The sequence below is a fragment of the Tachyglossus aculeatus genome, chromosome 11 (genome assembly GCF_015852505.1).
Source record: "Tachyglossus aculeatus isolate mTacAcu1 chromosome 11, mTacAcu1.pri, whole genome shotgun sequence".
Taxonomy (NCBI): Eukaryota; Metazoa; Chordata; class Mammalia; order Monotremata; family Tachyglossidae; genus Tachyglossus; species Tachyglossus aculeatus.
Window position 1 is genome coordinate 19,298,359 of NC_052076.1, and position 14,499 is coordinate 19,312,857.

Consider the following 14,499-nt stretch of genomic DNA (forward strand, 5'->3'; position numbering starts at 1 on the left):
CATCATTATTATATAACAATAATAAAAATAAACGCTAAAATAGATACAAGGCAATAAGGTTTTTCATGGGGCTCAGTCTAAGTAGGAGGGAGAACATGCATTGAATGTCCATTTTGTTGATGAGATTGCTGACTTGCCCAAAGTTACACCACAGACAAGTGGCAGAGCTTGGATTAGAACCCAGGTCCTCTGACTCCCACGCTCTTGCTCTTTCCATGCCACTTCCCAGCATGGTCTTTGGAAAGGATCTTTATGAAGAACAAGAAGTTTGATAAAGCAGGAAGAGATTTATGGATGATAATGATAGCTGGAATGAGTTTTTGAGTTTAGAATGGCTTACTCCCTAAAACCCTGTCCCATCTGCTCTCCCAGTTTTTCTCTCATCTCCCCTGTGAAGTAGGAGAGGCAAAGATGATTTTCCCCACTTTACAGATTTTTATGGTATTTGCTAAGTGCTTACTATGCCAGGCATTGTACTAAATGCTGAGGTAGACACAAGTGAATCAGCTTGGAAAAGTCTGTCCCACATGGGGCTCCCAGTCAGTCCCCACTTTACAGATTGGGTAACTGAGTCACAGAGAAGTTAAATGCCTTGCCCAAGGCCACACAGGAGACAAGTGGCAGAGCCAGGATTAGAACCTAGGTCCTTCTGGCTTCCAGGCCCATGTTGTATCCACTGTGCCAAGCTGAGGCCCAGAACCATTAAGTGACATGGCTAAGGTGGTCCAGCTGTTCATTGATGGAACCAGGCCTCCTGATGCCCAGCCGGGGCTTTCTCCAGCAGCCATGACAGGTTCAGGGTTAATGTTTCAGCAGGGACTGAGGCCAGATGGAGCTTCTGTTTCAAACTAGGAAGGTAAGCTAGAAAGGAAATCTTGGCTCCTGGTGGGCCGCTGGAACTGGCAGCAGTGTATTGGTTACCTAAGGGGTCGTGGCCAATTCAGGATTCAGACTAGTTGTGATTTCAACCAAAAGATTGTCTCAATACCAGGAGCCTCATCGTTTGATTAGTCAATGAGTCAATCAAGAGAAACAATATTGCCTAGTGGAAAGAGCATGGGCCTGGGAATCAGAGGACTTGGTTCTAATCCTGGCTTTGCCAATTGCCTTCTGTGTGACCTTAAGCAAAATCACTTAACTTCTCTTTGCCTCAGTTTCCTCAACTGTAAATTATGGATTAAATACCTGTTCTCCCTCCTACTTAGACTGTGAGCCTGATGCAGGACAAGGACCATGTCTGACCTAATTAACCCCAGCGCTTAGAACAGTGTTTGCCACATAGTAAGTGCTTAACAAGTACCATAAAAAAATCAATCCATCAGTGGTTTTTATTGAGTGCATATTGTGTGCCAAGCACTGTACTAAGCATTTGGACAGTACAGTACAACATGGTGGGTAGACTCATTCCCTCCCCACCAGAAGCTTTCAGTCAAGAGGGAGAGACTGAGATGAAAATAAATTACTGTTAGGTACCTAAGTGCTGCGGGATTGAGGGTGGGGTGAATATCAAGTGTTTAAAGGGGACAGATCCAAGAGTAAGAGCATGTCCATGCACCCAGTGAGGTCAGTGGAATCAGCTTCCTCCCATTGGCAGCAGAATGGAACAGCGTCCCCCAGCTGAAAAGGGCCATGGACAACAAGCAAGAGCAGAGAGGCCCTCCCCCTGCCACCTTTAATGGCACTGGCTTGGGGAGGCCATGGAGGTGACTCCAGTGAGAGTCCAGCCAAGGGGCAAGGAGCCCAAGTGCTGTCTTGTTATCTGCAATACTTCCTTTGGACTGGCCAGGCCAGCCATCCTGGGCCCTCCTCCGCCTTGGCCACCTGCCCACCCATAGGGGCTTCTCATTGTTTATAAGAGTTAGTACATGGATTGGCACAGGTGAATCAGTGGCCATGGCCAGACACTGGCTGGATTTTTGTGTCATGATCTGCAAAATGGGTTTTTTTTGCATTGTGATCCTCAAAATGGGGCTGGGGGGCAGCATTAAACAAGCTGCCACTTTTGCTACCGCCTTCTGGAGAGTTTCTAATGTCCCCACCACATTCTAGGGAGTTTCCAGGACCTCTGCCTCATTCTGTACAGTTTCCAGTGCCACATTCTGGGCAGTCCACTGCCGCTGCCACATTCTGTACAGTTTCTAGTGCTGCTGCCACATTCTGGGCAGTTTCCAATACCTCTACCACCCACCACATTCTGTACAGTTTCCAGTGCTGCTGCCACATTCTGGGCAGTTTCCAAGTCCACCTCCCTAGATTTCTCCCTGTGCCTCTGCTGCCAATATGAGGCCTGGGGCCGTGATGACACAGAGATGGTGCTGGAGTGTTGGCTGGAGGACCCTGGGCTGGCACCCCTCAGGCCACGAAGTCTGGCCTTTTAACTGGGCTTCACCTTGAGAGATGACCAACCTTCCACCATCTGTGGCTCCCTTCTCCTTCCCTGCCCCCCTCCAAAAGCCTTCAATCAGACCAAAGTCAATCAATGAATGGTATTTATTGAGCACTTCCTGGGTGTAGAACACAGTTCAAGGTGCTTTGGAAAATAGACTACAATAGAGCTGGTAGACACAATCCTTGCCTACAAGAAGCTTACATTTTAGATGGAGGACAGACATTAAAATAAATTAGAGGTAGGGGAAGTGGCAGAGGATAAGGAGATGTTCATAAGTGTTGGAGGGCTGAAGGTGTGATGAATATCAAAGTTCTTAGGAGTAGGAGAAGCAGCATGGCGCAATGGAAAGAGCATGGGCTTTGGAGTCAGAGGTCATGGGTTCAAATCCCGGCTTCTCAAATTGTCAGCTGTGTGACTTTGGGCAAGTCACTTAACTTCTCTGGGCCTCAGTTACCTCATCTGTAAAATGGGGATGAAGACTGTGAGCCCCCCATGGGACAACCTGATCACCTTGTAAACTCCCCAGCACTTAGAACAGTGCTTTGCAAATAGTAAGTGCTTAATAAATGCCATTATTATTATTATTATTATTATTATTATTATTATTATTATTATTATTATTACAGGTCCAAGTGCATAGATTTAGGGATGGAGGATAGGGTTGCGGGGATGAGAGATTTGTCAGGGAAGGCTTCTGGGAGGAGTTGTGATTTTAGTCAGACTTTGAAGATGGGGAGATCGGAGGTCTGTTGGGAATGAAGAAAGAGGGAGGATGCAAGGAGTCAGTAGTGAGAAAAATGAGACCTAGGCACGGGTTTTTTATGGTATCTGTTAAGCACTTACTATGTGCTAGGCACTGAACTAGGTGCTAGGGTCTATAGAAGCTAATCAGGTTGGACACGGTCCTTGTCCCACATGGGATCCACAGTCTTAATCCCTGTTTTACAGTGAGGCACAGATAAATTAAATGACTTGCCGAAGATCACACAGCAGACAAGTAGTGGAGCCAGAATTAGAACCCAGGTCCTTCTAACTCCCAGGCCCACTAGACCACAGTGCTTCTCCCAGAGCAGCAGTTTGCTGTCTGGGTTGTAGTAGGAGAGAGGCAAAATTAGATGGCAGGGAGAGAAGTTTGGTCTCTTGAGCTTCTGGGAAAGGAATCAAATCAATCAATCAAAATTATTAAGCACTTATCTTGTGCCGAGTAGTAATAATAATAATATAATAGTGGTATATGTTAAGTGCCTACTATGTGTCAAGCGTTGGTGTAATTGCTGGGGTAGATACAGGGTAATCAAGTTGTCCCACATGGGGCTCACAGTCTTAATCCCACTTTACAGATGAGGTAGCTGAGGCACAGAGAAGTGAAGTGATTTGCCCAAGATCACGCAGCAGACTAGTGGTGGAACCGGGACTTGAGCCCAGGTCCTTCTGACCCCCAGGCCTGTGCTCTATCCACTGGGCCATGCTGCTTCCGATTACTGTACTGAGTCCTTGGGAAAATACAGTGTAAAAGAGTTGGTAGACATGATCCCTGTCACACAGAGCCCTCAGTCTAGTGGATGGAAGCAGACCTTAAAATAAATTATAGTTAGGAGAAGCAGCAGAGTATAATGACCTCTAAATATGCACTGTGGAGCTGAAGCAGAGGTGAATATCCAAGTGCTTGGGCAGAGCGGACCCAAGTGTATAGATGACACAGAAGAGAGGGAAAATAGGGTGGGAAAATCAGAGGTTAGTCAGGGCAGACTCTTTGGAAGAGATGCAGCTGAGATGCACCTGAGAAGCAGCATAACCTAGTGGCAAGAGCACAGGCTTGGGAGTAAGAGGTAATGGGTTCCAATCCTGGATCCACCACTTTTCTGCTGTGTGACCTTTGGCAAGTCACTGATCTTCTCTGTGTCTCAGTTCCTTCATCTGTAAAATGGGGATTGAGGCCCCATGTGGGACAGGGACTGTGTCTAACTTGATTACCTTGTATCTATCCCAGTGCTTAGAATAGTGCTTGGCACATAGTAAGCACTTAACAAATATCATAATTATTATTATGATGATTTTAGTAGGGCTTTGGATATTAACTCGTACCAACCCCAGAGCCCAGTACGGACCTTGACACATAGCAAGCACCCAACAAATATTGATCTGCCCACCCATCTGCCTGCCTGCCCACCCGCCCTTCCACCTGCCTTGCCTGCCTGTCTGTCTGCCCCTTGCCAGCCACAAGGGGCTAAGTCCATTCTGGTTTTCTCTGCAGATCTTACTCGATCCTGAGCATGACCTCACCTGGCTCCCTCTTGTTCGGGGACGGAATGCCCGATAGGAGGCTTCAGGAAGACCAAGGGCCTATGGAGGCCAGTCCCCTCACCATCATCTGTCAGCCCATGCAGGTAAGGCCGGGGTCAGGCAGCTTCGCCCCTCAAGAGGGAAGGAGTCGGTGCCACATGCCAACAATGGCTCATGTGGCCCAGGCTCCCCCTCTCCCTGCCACTGGGCTGACTGGCGAAAATATCAGTAGGTGCAGTTAACTAGGCCTGGGAATCAGAAAACTTGAGTTCTAATTCCAGGTCCACTCTTTGCCTCTTGGGTGACCTTGGGTAAATCATTGGGCCTCAGTTCCATTGTGTAAAATTGGGATCGAGTACTGTTCTCCTTCCTCCTTAAACTGTGAGCCCCATATAGACTGTGCCAGATTTAATTATCTTGACTCTACCCCAGTGCTTAGCACAGTGTTTGGGTCATAGTAAGTGCTTAAAAAATACCACAATTACTATTATTATTACTAGTTCAAGATGTAAGCCTGCAGCCTGGAGGGCTGGGGACCCATTTCCCACCCAGGTTAGAGGGACACCAGCTCACCTGGCAGAGTCAGATCATCCTGGAACTTCAAACCCTGTCACAGACTGGTACCCCACCATATTTTGGTGGGTGCAAGAGGGTTCCTCAAGCTGGTTAGGGGTGTTCTGTGAGTGAGGAAGTCTGGGTTCTAGCCACCTCTGCCATTGGCATTTAACCCCCGTGGGCCTCCGTTTCCTCATCTGCAAAAAGGGAAAGATAATACCTTCCTCTCCTTACTTCAGAGTGTGACAGTGTGAGTCTTGCGTAGGATAGGAACCTGTCTCTGGTGTTTTTTTTCCCTCTGTGGTACCAAGCTTTAAATTAAGCACTGAAGTAGATTCAAGATAATCCAGTTCAATTCAGTTTCTGACCCACCTGGGTCTCACAGTCTAGGAAGGAGTAGAATTGAATCCCCATTTTACAGATGAGGTAACTGAGGCAAAGAGATATGAAGTGGCTTGCCCACCGTCACACAGCAGACAAATGGTGGAGTCAGGAAGAGAGAACCCAGAGTCTTTCTTCTCACCTATCTCCGCTCACCTACTCTTCCTCCTCTACCCCTCTCTTGCCTCTCCCTTTCCCTTTTACTCTCCCCTCCCCCTCCTTATTCCCTCTTCCTCTTCCTCCCTCCTCACCTCTGACTCCCAGGCCTGAGCTCTTTCCGCTAGGCTTCACTGCTTCTCCGGTTATCGTGTCTGAACCCCCAGTAAGAGTTTGATAAATACCATAGCAGACATGATGATCACTGTTGGGAAGTGACCAGCTTCTTGGGGCAGAGTGTGGAGGCCCTTCCTGAGGAAAATGTCAGTGGCTTCAATTTGCCGCTTCCAGAAGAGCTGACCCCTGTGGGGCTCCAGGAGCGGCCAGAACCATGGCTGATTTACTCTCTCTTTGTGGGCAGCCCCTGAGGATCGACGGCCATTCCGGCTCTCAGAAGCGATGTCTTTTTGTCTGCCGTCATGGGGAGAGGATGGACGTCGTGTTTGGAAAGTATTGGCTCTCCCAGTGCTTTGATGCCAAAGGCAAGTGCCCCTGTTTGATGTCTCCTGGCCATGGGGAGGGCTCGATGGGTTCTGGAAAAACCTCACATCTCGGGAAAACAGGGTGCCGGTCATCTTTGGGCCAGTGGGAATTAATGGGTTAGAGGTGAGAAGGTTCAAAGATAGTGGAGGGTCAGAATAGCCGAGGACATACTGGGAAACCCAGACAACATTGTTCCTTGTTCAGGGACATGCCCATGTGCCCTCCCCACACTGGATCTTCCTCCACCTGGGCCAAACATGGGGATGGGACTATGCCCTGAGCAGCCCAGTGCTGGGGGATGGGTCTTGGAAGCCTGTGGTAAAACAGAAACAGTTGATTTATCGATGGGTCTGGCCTCAAGGGGGTGCTACCAAATCACCTTTAACTGAGGTGTCTGAAGAAAGAACACCTTCCTCTCAAAGGGTCTTCCCAGCTTTTAGGGATGCCCATGAGGGAGGAGGAAAAGACAGCCATTCCTCTCCCCATTTTACAGATGAGGAAATGGAGGCACAGAAAGGTGAGGCGGGGATGGAGTGGGGCTAGCACCTGGGGCCTACGTCCTCCAGCCCCAAACTGTAGCTACTCTGTATCCTGCAGGCAGGGTTGGCAAGGCCTGGGTGGGAGAGACTCTCCCTTCCTCCTTGTGAGCGGGCACCGGTTCCTGGCAGTGTTAACGCATACCAAGTCTCACTTGGAGATCAACTCTGATTTCAGTGTCTAGCCAGAGCCAGTAAGGCTTGGGGAAGGGAGGATAAGGAAATCCCATCTGTTCCACTGACTGAATGTTACCAGGCCCAGAATGGGAACACGGTAAGAACTGCGGTATTTCTTAAGTGCCTATTATGTACCCAGCATTGTACAGAGTACTGGGGCAGATACAAGATAATCAGGTCTAATGCAGTCCCTGCCCAATACAGGTTCACAGTCTAAGGAGGAGGGAGATATTTTACTCTCATTTTACAGATGAGGAAACTGAGGCACAGAAAAGTTAAGTAGGGGCCTGTTCAAGCAGAGTGGCTGAGCCGGAATTAGAACACAGTTGACCTGACCCCCAGGTCTATGCTCTTTCCACTAGGCCACGCTGCTCCTCGTCATTTACATCTTATATGTCAGCAGTCAAAAATAAACCCAACACTCCTACCGAGTGTAAAGTTTGTCCATTCTGAGTTTCCTGGATGCTTCCTGTTAGAGATGAGTGTGGTCTAGTGGAAAGAGCTCGGGGGGTCAGAGGACCTGGATTCTAATCCCTTTCTGCCACTTGCCAGCTGGGTGATCTAGGGCAAGTCACTTCACTTCTTTGGGGTTCCGTTTCCTTACCTATAAAATGGAAATGAAATGCCTGTTCTCCCTCCTGGACTCTGAGCCCCATGTGGGACCAGGACTTTGCCTGACTGGATGATTTTGTTTCTACCCCAGCGTTCAATACAGTGCTGGCCATGAAGTAAGTGTGTAACAATTATTATCGTCACTGTCTCTGTTTGAGCATCGTTACTATCTCTGTTTGAGCATCTTAAACCCAAATAGCTCTCTTGGCTCATAAGCAGGAGTTTGTAAAAGCTGAGAATTGAGGCTGGCTCACACTTGAGCTTCTCTGTCCCAGGGCGATACACGCGCACCAATCTGAACATGCCTCACAGTTTACCTCAGAGGAGTGGCGGCTTCCGGGACTATGAAAAGGATGCCCCCATCACCGTGTTTGGGTGTACCCAGGCCCGACTCATTGGTAAGTGGCTCGAGTTTCCCTGGGGCTCCTTTGGCCAGTGGGAGCTAAGGGGCTGCCTTGGGTTGGCAATGGTTCCCCTTTAATGGCCTCCAGTGGCCTTTTTTTGAGTCAGGAGGTTAATCCTTCTGTCCAACTAAATTCTCTCTTGCTGCACTTCAGCCTGTTCCTCCTGTTTGGTCTCCTGGTGATATGGAGAACAACCAGTCAGGGTCCTGCTTGGACAAAAACTTTCCATTCAGGATGATGGTTGAGAAAGTTTCCGCTTTCTCTTCTCTGAGTTAGAAAATACTAAATCTTTTTCCTTTTCCTCAGTAAACTTGTTCTCATCATCATCATCAATCGTATTTATTGAGCGCTTACTATGTGCAGAGCACTGTACTAAGCGCTTGGGAAGTACAAATTGGCAACATATAGAGACAATCCCTACCCAACAGTGGGCTCACAGTCTAAAAGTTCTCCACTGTTGCCCTCACTCTCCGACTGGTCATTGCAACTTGGGATATTTTGGGTGGTTTTCCAGAATCCCCTGCCTGCGTTTGCTGCTTATCCTAGTCTCAGACTATTGGGATGGTGGTGTGAACAGGAAATGTACATCTCTAAGGCAGGAGAACAGAGTGGAACCAGGAGGAGGCACAGAGAAGGCACCAAACAATGTGAGCAGGGCGAAACTTGGTCGGTCCACGCAATCCAATTGGCACGTCAAATTGGTCAGCGGGTTAGTCATCCCACTGGGCATCATCCCACTGGGCACTTGTCACCTAGAGAAACTGTAGCTCTCCTGTCCTGCATCAGGAATCCCATAAAAGGAAGCTTCCACCATTTTATCCAGAGTGGGAGCATCTCTGGTGTCTAAATCTCCAGTGGTTTGAGACCATATGCCTTTTGTAGGATGGCCAACTTTGCCCAGTTGGACATGTGTTGGGTTTGATTTATGACACAGCCAACTCTCAGTAACAATAAGCCCTTAGTTCTCCAGTTTGTAGACTATCCAGGCCCTTTGGTTCTCCTGCCACTTCCTCCTGATCAGTCAGTCCATTCGTGGTAGGGACTGAGAACCTATTATTTTATTAATGATGTGTATATAGCTATAATTCTATTTATTCTGTTGGTATTGACACCTGTCTACTTGTTTTGTTGTCTGTCTCCCACTTCGAGACTGTGAGCCCGTTGTTGGGTAGGGACCGTCTCTGTATGTTGCCGATTTGTACTTCCCAAGCGCTTAGTACAGTGCTCTGCACACAGTAAGTGCTCAATAAATGCAATTGAATGAATGAATGAATACTGAGAGCAAAGCAGTTGGGAGAGAAGAGCAGAAGCAAGTCACGCAGTCCCTGACCACAGTGGCAAGGTCAGCTTGGGGAGATGGGTGTACACAATTCTGAACCAAAAGGGGGCACAGGAAGAGAAATAAAGAAATCCCTCCTCGACTTCTAAATCAGCCTCCTTGCCGACCTCCCTGACTCCAGCCTCTCCACTGTCCAGTCCTTACTTCAATCTGCTGCCTGGATCATTTTTCTAAAATAACATTTTTGTGCATGTTCCCCTGCTCCTCTAAAACCTCCCATGTTTGCTCATCCATCTCCCCATCAAACAGAAACTCCTTTGCCATTGACTGTAGGGCACTCAATCAGCTCTCTCTATCCTACGTAATCTCACTCTTCTCTCTCTACAACTCAGCCCTCACACTTGGCTCCTCCAACACCAACGTTCTCACTGTGCCTCAATCTCATCTCTTGCCATCGACCTCTTGCTCACGCCACCCTTTCTGTCTAAAACTCTCTCCAAATTCCACATCTTGCAAATTACTACTCTCTCCAACTTCAGAGCCCTTTTGAAATCACATCTCCTCTGTGAGGCCTTCCCTGCTTTATTTCTCATCTCCTTGCTCACTTTCCCCACTCCTGCCACTCTGGCACTTCCACGTCACTTCTGGCCTCACCCCCTGAGCACATAAGTATTACTGACCCTCAACAGCACTTGTGAACTTGTATGTAAACTCTGTTGCTTCCCCCTACCTGTAATTTATTGTACTGTCCATTTCCCCTGCTAGACTGTAAGCTCCTTGAGGACAGGGATTGTGTCTGCTAACTCTGTTGTCCTCTCCCAAGTGCTTAAGGACCGTGCTCTGCACAGAGTACAGTAAGTACTGCTTGTGGATTGATAGAACAGGAAATAATACAAATCTGTCAAGATGAAATAGTTGAATAAATATTTGAATATCCAACTGAATTTATATGTGTACATATAAAGTGCTGAGGATAGGAATAAAATACCTAGGTAACTATGAGTGGCTGTTGGGTTGTCATATCATGTGCGTTTCTTCCTGGGGAGAAGGACAATTTTAGAAAGGCCTTGAAGATGGGGGCGAGGCATCTTTTGGTGGAGACGTAGCCCATGGCTCAGTTTGCTGCTCACCAGCATCAGAGAAAAGAGGAGAAGAAGAAGGGGGTAATTTGAGTTTCAGTTTTGTGAACTGTTGCAGTTCTGGGAAGAGGCTGGTTCAGAAGAGGGCTGGCATACAGTGCTCTGCACACAGTAAGCACTCTATAAATTCGACTGAATGAATGAATGAATGAATGGAGTGTTGGGAGTTTTATCTGTGGATCACAAAATCACTGAACTCAGAGGATTAATTCTTCTTTTGGTTTTCTGGCTAGGTGAGGCCTTGTTAGAAAGTAACACCATAGTTGACCATGTCTACTCTTCCCCGTCTCTGCGCTGCGTCCAGACAGCACACAACATCTTGAAGGGTAAGGATCCAAGATCAGAGGCTTAAGCCTTCTAGTCCCTGCCAGAATCACAACCAAGGACAAAGAATGTTTTGATTCTGGGTTTTTGTGAAGTTTCAACAATGAATTCCTTCATAACTCAGTATCAGACAGTCCAAAAGCCATATGCTTATGATGATAATATCTTTAATTCATAGAATGTTTATATTTTTCCCAAGATCTTTCCAATTAAGTAGCACATTTTGCTTTACCCATTGTTCTGGAGTATGCAGAGCGCTGTACTAAGCAGTTGGGAGAGTATACTATAGACCTCTTTAATCTTCATTTTTCTTCTCTCTTCTCTAAGGTTTACAGCAGGACAACATGGTGAAGGTTCGGGTGGAGCCAGGGTTATTTGAGTGGACCAAATGGGTCGCGGGCAGCACACTGCCAGCATGGATTCCTCCGTCAGACTTAGCAGCAGCCAACCTTTGCGTCGACACAACCTACAGGTAGCCAACCCCTTGCCAGCCCACTTGGAGGGGACACCAAAAGTGTCTTAGCCAGCTATCCCAGCAGCTCCACTGTTTAATAAAGTGCGAAAGAAAAATCTCATCATCACCAGGTTTTGCAATTATACCAAGCAACCCACTGGCCAATTTACCCATGATGCTTATGGAGCAAAGCCCAGTGAGATTCCTCTTCCATTTCCTTATAAAGCTTCCTCACTGACCTCCCTGTCTCTAGTGTCTCCCGTATCCAGGCCATATTGCCCAGATGTTTTTTCTGAAGCATTGTTCTGTTCCTCTTCCTCACTTCCATGTCTGCCCATTCCTCTCTGCCTCAGACAAAAACTCCGGGCCATTGACCTTAAGGCATTTGATCAGCTCTCTCCCAGCCTACCTATCCATTTTCTTTTTCCCGGCTCGAATGTTCCTCTCAAGTCAACCTACTCACAGTGCCTCGTTCTTATCTCTCTCACAACCCACCTCTTGCTCCCTTCCTCCCTCCCCCCAGAACTCTCTCCCCGAGACACCCACAGACCACTGCTCTCTTTATCTTCAGAGCCCTCCTTCAGTGATCTCTCCTCCAGAAGGCCTTCTCTGATTCATCTGTCATCTCTCCACCTTATATTGCCCTCCAACTGTCACTTCAAAATTTCTGTCACCTAAGCACTTATGTTACTCCTACACCCCAAAGCACTTATGTACTTATCTTGATACTGTATGACTTCCTCCTATCTGTGATTTTTGCATCTGTTTCCCTCGCTAGAATGTGAGTTCCTTGAAGGCAGGGATCGTGCCAAACAACTCTGTTGTACTCTCCCAAGCGCTTTTTTCTTATGGTATTTGTTAAGCACTTACTATGTGTCAAGCACTGTTCTAAACACTGGGATAGATACAAGTTAATCAGGTCGGACCCAGCCTGTGTCCCACATGGGATTCACAGTCTTAAGTAGGAAGGAGGACAGGTATTGAATCCCCATTTTACTGATTAGGAACCTGAGGCACAGAGAAGTTAAGTGATTTGCCCAAGGTCACACAGCTGACAAATGGTGGAGCTGGGCTTAGGTTTAATCAATCAACTAATCATATTTGTTGAGCACTTACTGTATGCAGAGCACTGTACTAAGCACTTGGGAGAGTACAATTTAACAGAATTGGTAGATACATTCCCTGCCCACAGTGAGCTTAAAGTGAGAAGCATTTGTGGCTCAGTGGAAGGAGCACGGGCTTTGGAGTCAGAGGTCAGGGGTTCAAATCCTGGCTCCGCCAATTGTCAGCTGTGTGACTTTGGGCAAGTCACTTAACTTCTCTGTGCCTCAGTTACCTCATCTGTAAAATGGGGATTAAGACTGTGAGCCCCACGTGGGACAACCTGATCACCTTGTATCCCCCCAGTGCTTAGAACAGTGCTTTGCACATAATAAGCGCTTAACAAATACCATCATTATTATTATTAGAGCGGGAGACAGACATTAATATAAATAAATAAAATTACAAATTTGTACATAAGTGCTATGGGGCAGAGGGTGGGGTGAATAAAAGGTGAAAATCCAAGTGTAAGGGTGACACAGAAGGGAGTGGGAGAAGAGGAAATGAGGGGTTAGTCATGGAAGGCCTCTTGAAGGAGATGTGCCTTTAATAAGACTTTGACGGTGGGGAAATTGATCGTCTGTCAGATATGAAGAGGGAGGGAGTTTCAGGGAGAGGAAGAATGCGGACAAGGGATAGGCAACAAGATAGGCAAGATTGAGGTACACTAAGTAGTTTGGCATTAGAGGAGCGAAGCATGCGGGCTGGGATGTAGTAGGAAATCAGGGAGGTTAGGTGGGGGTGAGGGGGCAATTTTATTGGGTGCTTCAGAGCCCATGTTATGGAGTTTTAGTTTGGTGTGGATGTGGATGGAGGTTCTTGAGGAGAGGGGAAACATGGACTGGCTATTTTGTAGAAAAGATCTGGGCAGCAGAGTGGAGTATGGACTGGAGTGGGGAGAGACAGGAGGCAGGAACATCAGCAAGGAGTCTGATTTAGTAATCAAGGTGGGAAAGAATAAGTGCTTGGATTAACAGAGTAGCACTTTGGATGGAGAAGAAACAGTGGATTTTAGCAATGTTGTAAAGGTTGAACCAACAGGATTTGGTGACAGATTGAATATGTGGGTTGAATGAGAGAGATGAGTTGAGGATAATGCCAACATTATGGGCTTTTGAGACAGAGAAGATGGTGGTGTTGTATACTGTAATGGGAAGGTCAAGTGGAAGGCAGGGTTTGGGTGGGAATATGAGGAGTTCTGTTATGGATAAATTTGAGGGGTCAGTGGGACATCCAAGTTAGAGATGTCTTGAAAGCAGGAGGAAATACGTGACAGCAGAGAAAGAGAGAGATCAGGGCTGGAGATGTAGATTTGGGAATCATCTGTCTAGAGGAGGTAGTTGAAGCCATGTGAGAATCAGTTCTCCAAGGGAGTGAGTATGGATGGAGAATAGCAGGGGACCCAGAACTGAGCCTCAAGCGACTCCCACAGTTAGGGGGAGCAAGGCAGAGGAGGAGCCCATGGAAGAGATTGAGAATGAGCGGCCAGTGAGCTTGGAGGAGAAACAGAAGAGGACAGTGTCAGTGAAGCCAAGGTTGAATAATGTTTCCAGGAGAAGGGAGTGGTCGATAGTGTTGAAGGCAGCTGAGAGATCTAGGAGGCTTGGGATGGAGTACAGGCTGTTGGATTTGTCAAGGAGGAGATCACTGATGACTGTTCAGAGGGCAGTTTCGTGGGAGTGAAGGGGACCAAAGCCAAATTAGAGGGGGTGAAAGGGAGAATTGGAGGAGAAAAACTGGAGACAGAGGGTGTAACAACACGCTCAAGGAGTTTGGAGAGGAATTTTAGGAGAGAGATGGGGTGATAACTGTGGGAAGCTGTAGTGTCATGGGAAAGTGTTTTTAGGATGGGGGACATAAACATGTTAATAAAGTGGATAAAGCATTGGCCTGGGGTCCAGAGGACCTGGGTTCTAATCCCAGCTCTGCTACTTGCCTGCTGTGTGACCTTTGGCAAGTCACTTAACTTCTCTGTGCCCCAGTTTCCTCAGCTGCAAAATGAGGATTCAATACCTATTCTCCCTCCAAGTTGATTGTGAGCCCCATGTGGGAGAGGGACTATATCTGGTCTGATTACCTGATTGCCAGCCCTTAGCATAGTGCTTAACACATAGAAAGTGTTTAACAAATACCATACAAAAAACCTGTTGTTACCCATCCTCAGTCCCACAAGGATGGACCCACTGGGCTTGGTGGGGGTAGTTTTGAAACAACTTCAAGTCAGTT

At 47.4% G+C, this 14,499-nt stretch overlaps 1 protein-coding gene across 1 annotated transcript in view; it reads left to right on the forward strand.

Moving 5' to 3' along the window:
- Positions 1-14,499, forward strand: part of UBASH3B (ubiquitin associated and SH3 domain containing B) — a 140,679-nt gene that overhangs the window by 118,712 nt on the left and 7,468 nt on the right. The window contains exons 7-11 of the mRNA XM_038754650.1: positions 4,644-4,776; positions 6,126-6,246; positions 7,848-7,970; positions 10,628-10,720; positions 11,046-11,190. Of these exons, the coding sequence (XP_038610578.1) occupies positions 4,644-4,776; positions 6,126-6,246; positions 7,848-7,970; positions 10,628-10,720; positions 11,046-11,190 (615 nt within the window). The remainder of the gene's footprint in view (positions 1-4,643; positions 4,777-6,125; positions 6,247-7,847; positions 7,971-10,627; positions 10,721-11,045; positions 11,191-14,499) is intronic.